This window comes from Lingula anatina, chromosome 8, assembly GCF_051362555.1.
Source record: "Lingula anatina isolate TDL-2025a chromosome 8, LinAna3.0, whole genome shotgun sequence".
Classification (NCBI taxonomy): Eukaryota; Metazoa; Brachiopoda; class Lingulata; order Lingulida; family Lingulidae; genus Lingula; species Lingula anatina.
The window spans coordinates 8,717,984-8,731,326 of NC_141774.1; the positions used below are offsets into that span (position 1 = coordinate 8,717,984).

General features: G+C 40.1%; 1 protein-coding gene across 3 annotated transcripts in view; it reads right to left on the bottom strand.

Annotated features, from left to right (window-relative positions):
• The window catches only part of LOC106166607 (adenylate cyclase type 3), a 28,456-nt gene extending 17,788 nt beyond the window's left edge, over positions 1-10,668 (bottom strand). The window contains exons 1-2 of one of the 3 annotated variants that reach the window (XM_087019402.1): positions 10,523-10,668; positions 592-1,605 (exon numbers count right to left, since the gene is read on the bottom strand). In XM_087019402.1, coding sequence (XP_086875528.1) covers positions 592-1,245 — 654 coding nt within the window. In that variant the 5' untranslated portion in view covers positions 1,246-1,605; positions 10,523-10,668. Of the gene's footprint in view, positions 1-591; positions 2,525-5,027; positions 5,260-10,522 lie in introns of those variants that run through there. The other 2 variants (XM_087019403.1, XM_087019404.1) reach the window with 2 other exon arrangements.
• Positions 10,669-13,343: the final 2,675 nt, after the last annotated feature.

Here is a 13,343-nt window from a genome sequence, read left to right on the forward strand (position 1 = left end):
TTGGTGAATCCCACGGCAACACACCGAGGCATAACGAAAATTCCTCAACTCCGTTCAACACAACTTTCCTTAACTTCTACGTCTGTATAGTATGCACCATGCACCTCAGTTGAGTCTCATAGACCTTTATCGTGATTGTCGTCACAGTACCACGTGACCCAGATCTGTTGCTTCATTTTTGCATATTGAGGTGAGGTTTACTAAAACGCTTTTTTTTCTACTAATAGATTGTTTTTATAATTTTTAAATGGCGGGGATCGATTAAAACATACCTCTAGTGTATAGATTGAGTGCTGTATCTTCAAAATTCGAGAAATGGATTTTTACATGAACATTGTCCTTTAAATCCTTTAATTGTCCTTTAATATTTCGCCGGATATCTTTGAATATTTCAAGGCAATTTTCCGACACGTCTGGATATCATGATAATTTTTTCAAATAAAACATCAAGTATTTTGGATTATTTGTAACTTAAAATTTGTCAGCAAATTTTAGTTTAACCAAGAAGAAATATAACTGATTCAATTCTACTAAATTGCATGGCCAATAAAAAAGATCAGTATGACAACTTTCTCCAATCTTCAGTCTCACCTCATTTCCTATGTAGAATATCCCATAAGGCTGCACCGCCGCCAAAATGGCCGTCAAAAGTAGGTAACCCAGGATGGCTAACAGGTTAAAAAGTCCGCAGATCGCTATTCTGACAGGCAAAACTATGAAAGCCAGGTAGAGAAGCAACGCTTGCAGGCCAACAACGTGATTCGGAGACACCGCAATCCCTAAACTGTACCGTATCCCAATATCTACGAACAGCTTTGTTTGAAGATAAATCCAAAATACAAAACACATTGCAAGGTGGCCTTTATCCGGCAGGAGCCTCGGTTTGATTTTGCATAGAAAGAACACTACAAAGTCTATAACGAGGATTGCTTTTACGGCCAAGATGCTTGGACTTTGATATTTGACGACGTACGAGACGATGAGGGCAATGTCACAGAAAAAGGAAAGGACGGCTGCTATAGAGAGAGCGCCCTGTTTCTGTCGCCGATAATATGCACCGTAGAGGTTCTCAAGGTCCGGATCCGCATATCGCATGCGAAGAAATTTCGGCAATAGACGCTGGAGACCCGTATTATCGATTTCAGTCTCTCCACTGCCTTGTTTAATATCCTCCTTGCTTGATATCGTGTGCTCCGGGGAAACCTTGTTCCCTTTTGCTTTCAGTTCGTAATCCTCCTTCGTCATCTTGTCTTGTGCACTGGACGTGTTCTAAAAAATGATAACATCACTTATGTGATAGTGACGTCACAATTAAGGCAAAGAAAATGTCGTTAAGTCAAATACCTTTCGTCTTGCAATGTTTCAGTTTCAGAGCCTCTCTGTGTCACACAAATTTAAATGTACATTGCAGTCTCTGGCATATATATTCACAGAGTTCAAGTACGTCTCCCCGCCAAGAGTCGCATGTCTTAATGAAAAGATTATGTTTAAATGGTAATCAACAACCTCACTGGAAGCCAGGCTTTGAGCGAGTTTTCTTAGTAGGCCTAAAGTTGCTTTGCTGGGGCGTTCATTCTTCAGCTATGGTATAATGTTTTCGTCGCTCTAAAATGGAAAAAAAATCATTAAGCTTCTTCATCTGCTTACATAACATGTTCACGTTTCCTGGAAAATCCCTTCATCTTCATACAAAATAATAACAGATTTAAACCCACACATATACACACGTTATTCAGAAGATCGAATCGTCTCTGTGTCCGTCGCAGTATATTTTTCAAAGACCACACACAATAATATAAAACACTTCACCATAGCCATAAAGAGATTACTTTACCTTCATCTGGAGATAAAAAGCGGTTTGTGGCGGCCTACGCTTTTAACATTAATAACCCATGCTGCATTAAAATGCACGACGTTGCTTCCGCATACACTTAGGGTGCACTCAGAACAAGTTGATCCTCGGACAAACAGATCCTCCGATCAAATATGGCTGATCCACTTGAAAGCTTTCCGCATAATCCCCTAACAGGCACTGAAGAGATTCAGGGGCAAGCTTTCAAGTGGGTGGGGCATATTTGATCCGCGGATCTGTAAGTCCGCGGATCAACGTATATTGTGAATGTGGCCTTAGCTAGATTTATATTATCCGAATGCATCCGTCGTTTCCATGCAGTAACACCCTGAGTATCGGGTCTCTACTGCCCAAATGCCCCTCCGGTAATTGATAACTGACAACAGTTACTTGAAAAGGAAGTGTCATGCATATAGTTAGCAGGGGGGTGAGTGTCCAGTGTCCTCTAAAATTAAGCATGTTTATACCAAGATGCAGCACGCACTGTAAATGCATTCGAATGTCATATCAAAGTCGCACACAAAGAAGTAAAAGAATCTGGAGGGGGGGGGGGGAGGCAAGGGGATGCCACCCCTAGCTTTTGGGACACCCCCTTCTTCCTCGTATTCCTAGCCTCCCAAAGAACAGTTTAACGCGTGAAGTGCGACAACCCGCAGCATGTTTCTATTCATAGCAGTGCCGTACTCCTGTGTCCTACATATGTTGGTAAATAAACTCGTCCACTGTTTTATGTTTGCTTCTACCTACTCGACAATAATTCTGTAATCTTTGCGTTTACCGCCCCCCCCCCCCAACACACACACACACACACACACACACACACACACACACACACACAAGCAAAGCGCTTGATCCTAGTTTCACCATATATTACAAATACATACCTGGAGCAGAAACTTTTACTGCTGACGAATCTACTTCGATCTTGCACTAAATTAATGTCAACGCACTAACCAAACAATGGTGATCTTTACACTAACCTCACTTCAACCCTCAAACAGCGCCTAAATGATTTTTTCTCTCAGTCAAATCTAATAAACGGAGATAGCTATTTTGATTTCTTCGTCCTAGGATAAAAAGGAAAAATAAAAAGGCCTGCACGCAAGCAGGCGTGTGAGCATGCGCTAATACAGGCCCTGATTTTCCTGGCGATGCTATATTTCTGTTAATTTTGTCATTTGCATTAAAAAAACTTACGTAAAGGTACAACAAGGCACAACAAAAATATCGCATGTGCACAAGCGAGGATACTCCTTTAAATCTATCTCGCGCGTCTACATACCAGAATCCTGCTACATACGTTGTGAATTCCTTTCATTTCCGTTTGCTATAAAGTAATAACAAGAACTTCACTTATTTTGACGACTACGTTTGTACAGAAAAACTAAGTTAATTTGAAAATGATATCAAGTTGGCTTTCGTGCCTTTCTTTACACCGCTCTGTACAGAAAATCGGTAATACACCTACAGTTTTCAGACAATAGGTTTCGTTTCGCTGTGACGTAAATAAAAAAACACAATAACACATGAAGTAGGCCTATATCCGATCTGGATGGATCAAATATGCTGCATGAGTACCCAATATCCCATTCCCGTAAACACCATCGGTCTACTTATATCGATCCAACTTTGCAGGGACTCTCGCTGAGTGCAATCAGCTTAACTAAATGACACGCTTCCTCTTGTTTCCACCGTACTCGTATCAGCCTCAGATGTTCTGTTTTCTACTCAACGCCAGGAGGAGGCGTCATTCATTTAAGCTGATTGCACTCAGCAAGAGTTCCCGCAGAGTTGGGTCGATCTAAGTAGACCGGTGGCGTCTATGGGAATTGGGCCTTAGCAACGGGGGCACGGAGAGCGCACGAGCACAAAGGAGGGCGGGTCCACAATACAGACTGTCGACATTCGATCTGAATGACACTAACGGATCTGAGATTCTGTGGGTCTCTCTCTCTCTCTCTCTCTTAATGTGTGTGTGTGTGTGTGTGCGTGTGTGTGTGTGTGTGTTGGGGGGGGGGAATAGGGGGGACTGCACTAGAACGGTCATTTCAACCTCACTTTGCTCCGCAATAATTTCAGACGAAAAAAAAACGTTTTGGTGGATTGTCAAGGTCACAAATGGGAAAATGTCTGGTTTTTGTTTCGTTTTGAAGGGAAGCACAGGGCACTTTAGACGCTAAGAATTCGAAGGGAAGGCAAACGGCGCTGACTTGCCCCGGTTCCTTCAGTGTACGCCTACGACTATACATATTATTTCCTAGCATTCCTGGAAACGACGAACAAAAGAGCTTGTGCGAATAAAACGAATAATGCATCCAAGACCACAGACTCGAATTTTCTAGCTGCTTCTGAAACTCTGCTAAATTAAATCCCATACTTCCATTACCTACTCAAAGGCTTCTTTTATGAACGTAATGACAGTTGGACATTAACGCCTCTTTGATGTTCATATTAACACGTTCCCGGGGTACGACACTGAAGTGGCGTCTGAAGTACTCGTAATGTAAGCTCCCATGTAAACATTTCTAAGTAAGAGAAGAACCTGTAGGACACGTATGAAAGACAAGACATAGCGAGAGGCCTACAAGTGCTTGCAGGTTGACATACACTGTATTGGTATTATACCACTCATCTTGAGAGCGAGCTCTCTAAGGAGTAGCAATATTGAGGTTAATTGACAAAATGACATCCGTGGTTAACTTGATGAAGCTGGCTTTACGATGTATTCTGCGCTAGTTGGCGTTTCTCGTTTCCTGCTTTAGAAATTGATATGTGGTATTTCTCTCTCTCTCTCTCTCTCTCGCTGTTTCTTTCCCCCTTCCTCTCTCTCTCTCTCTCTCTCTCACACACACACACTCACACACTCCATCTCTCACACGAACTCTCTCCCCTCTCTCTCTCTCTCTCTCTAGCTCTCTCTCTCTCTCTCTCTCTCTCTCTCACACACACACACACACACACACACACACACACACGTACACGCGCGCGCACACGCACAAACAAACACCATGACACTCACACACACAGATTGTCTAACACCCGCGCACACGTGCTCTCCCTCACCCCCCCCCCCTCACTCACACCTACCCACATACTATCTCTTTCTCATAACACAAGAAAACTGTTTCGTTACAACATTTCTAGGTTACTACATATCTACCTATACTTTACCTACCCGCATAAGCATAACAACCACTGAACAGACTGAACAGTGCAGTCAGTGATGCCACATCCGCTGAAGAACTGGGCCTTTTAAAATGCACAAAACCTTAAGACGGTGTTTATAATGAAGAGAGTCGACCACATAATACGACTGCCTAGAGTTGTAAATACGAGTCACGTGTAGCATTTGGAACGTACTTGGGTGCCCACCAAATGGTTTATTGGGTCAGGGGGGCTAAAAACAGAAATGTACTGGCTGACAGGAGTGACGTGAAGAGGGAAAGAGAGAGAGAGAGTTTGTGTCAGGGAAAATGTGTGTGTGTGTGTGTGTGTGTGTGTGTGTGTGTGAGAGAGAGAGAGAGAGAGAGAGAGAGAGAGAGTGTCAGGGAAAATGTGTGTGTATGTTTGACAGAGAGAAGAAGGGGGAGAGAGAGAGAGAGAGAGAGTGTGTGTGTGTGTGTGTGTGTGTGTGTGTGTGAGTGTGTGTGTGAGAGAGAGAGAGAGAGTGTGTCAGGGAAAATGTGTGTGTGTGACAGAGAGATGAAGGGGGGAGAGAGAGAGAGAGAGAGAGAGAGAGAGAGAGAGAGAGAGAGTGTGTGTGTGAGTGTGTGAGAGAGAGAGAGAGAGAGTGTGTCAGGGAAAATGTGTGTGTGTGTGACAGAGAGATGAAGGGGGAGAGAGAGAGTGTGTGTGTGTGAGTGAGTGTGCATGTGTGTGTGTGTGTGTTTGTGTGTGTGTGTGTGTGAGAGAGAGAGAGAGAACATTCAGAATATTACACACAAAGACTGTAGAAAGAGCAACAACTCTGTTAATTGAATGGTTCTGCGGCTATATTACCTACTTTCCCCATTTCTTTGTGAGAGCATTTCCACAGTTTCGTTGTAAATATAATAAGCAGCTTCCATGCATCAATCTGCATGTCTACTTCATTCACTATACCCTGCGATACATTCACGAAATATAGATATTTTCATTAGGAATCATAGACACCTTTAATCTCCTAAATCAGCCCTGTGATCTCCTAAATCAGCCCTGTAATCTCCTAAATCACCCTTAAAATCACTAAGAGAACAATCAGAAGCATAAATGAAATTACTCGATTACATATTTCCTTCTTGGGATCATTTTTATGTGGGGAAAAGGTTAATGACACTGTATTTCAAGAGGTGCAAATGTTAACACAAACTAAATCAATACTTTTTCGTTAATATTTTTTAACTTATCAGTTGCCCAATTAATGCTCTGATGAATGAAGCAATTCAGTGATAATAGATACATTCAATTACATTTGATGGCTTATCGTCTAACTAAAATGTCGGACTTTGAGCAGCGACTATACATAGACCCATTGTTGAGAATTAAGACAACCATTTTTGTCTTAAAAGATGAAATCAATCATTTATATTCATATGGACGCGACAAATAAATAATGACACAGATATTAACGTATTGGAAATGTTTAATTCTATTGTTATTATTCATAAATTAACGTTTATCAAATTATGTATGTTCGTGAAATTGATTCTCTCTCGCCCCCCTCTCTCTCTTAACAAAATAAAAAAAAACGCCTGATTATATGTATTTCTAGGCGTATATCAGATTCATAGAGAAACACCCTGGTGTTTAAGTTGTTATTTAGTTTTGTTCACGCTTGACGACACAGAAACTAATTTCTACCGAACTCTTTACTTCAGGGTGTTAACTGGCTAGGCTCAGCTGCTTTTTGTAAGGTTGGGCGTGCCTGTTGTCCAAAACGTCGAGCAAAAAATACATTACCTACCTTTTTCTTTGAGATTTCAGTTAAGAAAGTAGAAATGAAAAGATGGCGACAGAAGACGCATCTCTCTTCCGTCAGTTTGTGACATCTCTGCACCTAAATAGTTTGTCCAGTGAGAGCTAATGTGGCGTTCAACTAACTACCGTGGAATTGTTATAAGCCCTGCGTAAACAGAGAAGCCGTTGATTAAGCCTTTCTTAGTAAGTTATATTAAACTTTATCAAAGTATCGGGTCATGTGCTCGTATTTGGTCAATGTCTTGCTTAGATTGGGGTGATTGGATCGCCATTCGGTCTCTCGGGTCTCCCTCTCTCTTTCTCTCTTTGGCATCTCCTCACTTTCATCTCTCCCTCTCTCCCCCCCCTCTCTCTCTCTCTCTCTCTCTCTCTCTCCGTTATTTACGTGACAGGCCGCGGGTCAGTGCCAATAACTTCTCACGTCTGTTCAGGATAAAACCATTCTCACAGCAATACTTAACTTATACGAACTCATAAAATCACCGGTGATTAATAAACGGGTGACGAACGGCTGTTTGAATGAAGTTGTGTTTTATTTTGGATAATTAGATCGCACATAAAGTCCTGGGATATGACAGTCCGATAAAATGTTTGCAACGTGGCTACAAGTTTAAAAAAATAACAAAAGGCAATAACAAATACAGACGCATGCACGCACACATACACTCACGCGCGCGCGCAAACATGTATGCGCCTACTAGTGCTCGCAAACACACACACACACACACACACACACAGACACACACACACACACACAGACAACAAAGTGCTATCTAAAGGCGACATATTATGTGTGGAGAATATTAAATGAAATGATTTTCTTGGAACTATATGAGGCTTTAAACATAAATGAGATTATTTCTCTCATTGCAATCAAATAATTGATTTTTAAAGAAAATCAATACTCAAATACAGCAAATTGCTCAACTTTCACTCACGATCTCTGCAAGTTTTGCTCACACAATTTTCTTCATAATTTCTAAAAAAAAACTTATCGGACTGCCTTAAGAGTTCCTGGTATCCTGGTATTGTTTGACAATAAAAGTAATCCCCATTCACATTCTGATGAATATATCACTTTCTTGAAGTAGCAGATCTAGAATATTCATCTCTTTGTTTTTACTCCCAACTGTCTTAATTAGTCTGTTTTTCTGTCAAAAAAATCATCAAATTGATGTCTAATGTCACAGTTGTGGCTATACTCGCTGATTAACAAGCAAAGTGTCATTGGGGTTCACAGCATGTAACCAAGCTCTCCATGCGAATAACAACATCATCAATCACCAAGTCTACGAAGGGAAACATTAAAATGGGCAAAGACCTAATTAGCGTTTAGCGTGTTTTTAACAACATTGGATGAACACTGTTGTGTTCTGATGACTCTCACGGAAGAGCACATTTCTGCCCGACTTACTCCATTTCGTTCTCAGTCTGGTACAAATAAACAAAGGGAACCGAAGGTAAGGAATAAATGATTTGAAAGATTTCACCTAAGTTAAAACAACGATGAAACAATTGGATCTCTTTATGAATTGATGTTTTTCGACATCACGTCACGTCACGTAGCATCCTATAGATTCTAAAAACTCAAGGTGGCCAGTCCGATACCTAATACAAGCTCGAAAATAGGTCTAAATATTTAGAACAAAAGTTTAGTCCACTCACACCCAGGGGAAATCAGTAGTAGTTTAACTGATTGAAATAGTGTGTCGTGTGTCTCTGTTATAACAAGAAAGGCATTTGATTATGTTTCTGGCTTTTATAATCTATTTAAGCGGACTATTATATGTATGGCTTCATCTTGGACTGAAACTGAAAAAAACATTGTCTGGAATTTCAGCCCTATTTTCGCTGGCCTATTTTTTTCTTTTTTGAGTGTTTGAGCAAATTCCATGTTTTTACATAACATAACAAAGATGTAATTTCCGTTTTGAAGTCTGATTTCAACACAGATATCATAAAAACCGCAACTAATTATATCCAGGAGATTTAATGAAAAAAAAAGCAGGCCAGGAGATGAAGCCTTCATATCGACGTCATCCCTCCACATGAGACACAGTTTATTGAATATTGGATTTGGCAACCTAAAAACCATCATTGACTCTCAGGGTGGTAATATGAATATAATCGCTTTATCTCCTTGATAGTCTAGCGTAAAATAGCTTCTAATGAGCCATACTCTCATTCGTGATGACATAAGACGATGGAACGAAAAAATTCGTCTCTATTTTCCTTCTCTGTAAAAAAAAATAATTAAAGCTTTTTTCCGCTTGATATTTTCTGATAGAATCTTATCAACAGTGTTTTCATTTGAAACAGAAATTTGCATCGGTACTATTATATCCTGTTCTATTAAAAAATAAGGACGAAAGCTAATCGATCCGGATGGAATAAAATTTTCTATAGGTGTTCTGGTATCGTTAAGGTATTATCCAACGTGAGCAGAGCTAGCAGGAATGGTCCGTGTAACGGAAGAAATTTTTAATTTCTTTTTGTTTCACGAAATCCCCCCCCCCAACACCCCCTCCCCCTCCCCCCCCCCACACACACACATACATACACACACACATACACGCACACACACACACACACACACACACACACATTTCGCCAACAGGTATGGTCCGTGTATAATTTTTTTTTTGATTTCTGTCTTTTCTGTCTTTTTTTTCTCAAGAAATGGAAAACACTCCACCTCAAGCATAACCACCATAGCTGTGAGTTTTTTATAACCAGGAAAGCCATCTCCCTTGGCGCTGTTTAATTAGTTTCTTCGAAGCGTAACATAGAATAATCCGAAACCTTAAGCGTCATATTTGGACTAATCAGGCTTGGAGCTGTATAACTTAAAGAGGCATCTATAACCCAGGGAATTCGGTTGTGTTTTCCACGATAAAATAATTGAAATATAATGATAACGATGATAAATAAATAAATAAATAAATAAATAAATAAATAAACCCTTAAAACTTCCACTCCACAAAACTTGCGATTTCGAAAGTCGAAAAAAAAAGGGTTATACATTTTCTTAGTTCCCCACTCAGCTTGAAAACAAACGATCTACAAATTAAGGGACGGCAACTCCGTGTCATGAAACTGGACAAAACGCTCAGTGACTGACCCCTAATGCCCTAATGTGGCCAGTCCCTAGTTACCAAATCACTGCTGACCAATATGACCGCTTCAGTGGTCACAAACCGCTGACGAAGTGGCTGAAATAAGGCCAAGTCACCTCTTACTATTTTTATATAAGGCTATTAGCACGCCGTAATTGCTGATATATATATATATTTGGTGAACTAATGAGAATTGAATTTTCGTCGTCCATTATTGATGCTTTTCTTCCGATCAGCTGTACTGCTCATGTGCGGCATGCTCTTCAAGCCAAATAAACTATTTCACTACTTGATGAATTAAACAAACAAACCCAAGTTTTATCAATTTAGATAAATCAGAAGAATTGGGCCATAAAATGTATAATCTCACCCCTGCCAAGGACAGTTGAATTCACAGCTGAAACCGTAACACTGAAAAATCAAGTCAGGTCCTTCTCAGTCAACAAGAAGTAAAACCACATGCTATTTTGTCTGAAACTCCGGCACCATCCGCACTAAGAGAATCGTCTTTAGCACGTCTCTGCGTCGAGCATCGACTAATCTACCTCGTATCTATCTTAATATCATAAAATACAGAAAACACGACACATGTACTTACCTATACGGCCAAAATGCGGTCGTTAGTCTCAATGCTAGACGGCTGGTTGGCCGTGACGAATGGGCATTTGTACACAGTGAGGTTTATTTACCGCGCGGTCGCTAATTGCCTACCCGTGTTGCCTCAATAGAACGCACAGAGGCCAGATATTGACTCGATACACATTTTTACCAATGACAATTACGGATTTCTCTTATTCATGGCCGATGGCCCGCCTTTCACGGTGACGTTGCCCAAACATGTATGTTTACTCTAAAACTCAATACAAACTTCCCATTGGCATGTGAACAGATTTGTTACTCATATGCCCGGGCCCATGGTAATCATGATGTTGGCCAAACATTGAATTTATATGTTTGAAACACAAAGGCCAGTTTTTCAAGGCCTTGCAGGTATTTTCATTATCCATATTCGCGGTTTGCAAGTATAACTGTTTTACCCTCTCGCTGTATCTTCACGTATCACCAGAAGGGCTGTAAGATGAAATACATGGGTTAAGTATTGCAGTGGGTTTACGTTTTCATTTTCAAGGGCTGTTTTTTTTTCTTTTCTTTTTTTTTTTTTTCGAATGCGTAAGACATTTTGTAAAGATTGTAATACCTTTAAGTGGACCCAATGCATACACACACAGTTGATCATAACCATGTTGGGAGGTTGTATTATTGAAGTAGGACTACACTGGTCCTAATACAAAATATTTTACTCATATTCATTATAATACGAGGAAGCTGTGCCAATATCACTGATATTGGAGGCAAGGACTATTGTTTTTAATTAATACAATAATCTTATTAATTATTTACATTGTACTTTATCTTTTTTATTTGCAAAATATAAAATAAGCCAAACTGACGTAAATTTCTTGCCTCCAGAAACAATTTTTGCCAAACGTGTATGTTGGCATTTTAGCCATTTACATGGCAACCTTCGGTCATCATTGAGAAAATGAAAAAAGCAGAATCCTTGGGTGATTATTTACCTCGAAACAACAATTTTGACCTTACTGCATTGAACGATTAAAAAACATGTAATTAAATCCTTTAAGTAAACCCCTAACGCGATTAAACGCCTCGAGGCTTTCATGGACAAAAATTGAATTTGTCAATAAGTTGTAGAATTACGATATCGCAAACATTAAATCCCTTTTATCCTCCATAAAAACGCACAATTCATGTTCTAACTGAAAAGCAAACGCGATAAAGCCGGGGCTTTCATTTTAGAGCGCGTTAAGTTTTACTATCAAGCAGTGGAGGGCAAATATTACTGTTTACATGGCGATCAAGTTGAAACTCCGAGCCTAGTTCTCCCGCACTTTGGGCGATTGTAAGGCGTCAGAATAAGAAGAACATAGTGGTAAAAAAAAACAAATGAAATAAATTAAATTTGGCATATTAGAATGGACATTTTGGATATAGAGCTTTTAATGCTTATACTGTATACACGAATAATGTTGTTTTTTTTAATAAGGCCTACATCCGAAATCGAAAGACTGACGCAAACTTCTGCCTTACGTTTGTCTTCGAAAGATAAGGCAATAATGACACTACTTAAGATGATGCATAGGCAATGCCAACTCACCCAGACAACATTATTGTACGAAAAATCGACCGGTGTAAAAATGTCACTGAAGATTGTGTATTGACTGTGATGCCTCTTACGTGCAATAACTGTTAGATTCGCATTTCATCATGATCAGATGAGGCGAGAAAAAAATTCTATTGATCGAAGCGGAGACAGAATTACGACATCCTGATTGCGGGCCTAGGATGTTAGGTGTCGCTTCCATCGCGACAGTACGCTTCTTTTGGTAAAACTGGATAAAGCGCTGTTTACCTGTCTGTTACACGGCCTTACATTTCTATGATTTTCATCTTTTATTTTTTTCTTCTATGATAATAAAATGCAAAGTTTTCAAGTCGATTAACCATGAAAAAAGCCTACACACGCGCACAAATCAGTGCACACACGTGCAAAAAGGAGAGTGGGACAAAACATGAGCAGAAGCAGAACTCGCTATTTATCTTTTTTTTTGCCAGATTCACTGGAAACGCGCACCTTACACCATTTAGCCTACCCGTGTCGCTGAACGATGACAATTCTCATAGAGCAAACAAAGCAGCATCGCGCGTCGACAAATAATCAATACGAAATAAAAGACCGGTTATTCTCTCCACGGATGTCAGCGTGTTTTCCCTTCCATTGTGGCTGCCCAATGAAACGGACTTAATGGTCAATGATTAACAAACACATCAGTGTGAGCACCCAGAGACGCTATTGTGTGGTAAAGAGATCAGGTACCTCGAAATGACGCACGACGGAGGACTTCTAAGTGGCTGCCTGCTTTTAAAAGCTGGCGATCCAAAGCCACAAAATAAAGGCAGTGTCAAAGTAATTAGCTAGGCTTATTTCGCCAGTTATTGGCCCAATCTGAGAGTGATCTGGGGTCATTGATGAATTGATGAAAGTATTGAAAACGGATATGGAAAAATTGATCAGTTTTAAGATCTGTTTTATATATCTGTATGTTGATATATCTGGCTTCATTGTAAGGGTATGCCCCGTATCCATGGTGCACCTGTACCATAATAAACTGATTCGGTGGCGAGGTGAAATTCATGGAAGAGAGAGAGAGAGAGAGAGAGAGAGAGAGAGAGAGAGAGAGAGTTTGTGTGAGCAAGAGAGAGTGGAAAATGATAAATAAAATATTTCAAAAATATATGCAACCTCAGATATTCAAAGGTGCTTGATCAGAATCTACATGTACGGCACCAAATACATTTGTCTGCATATGTATTGCGAGAGGTGTTATTACGGAGGGGAA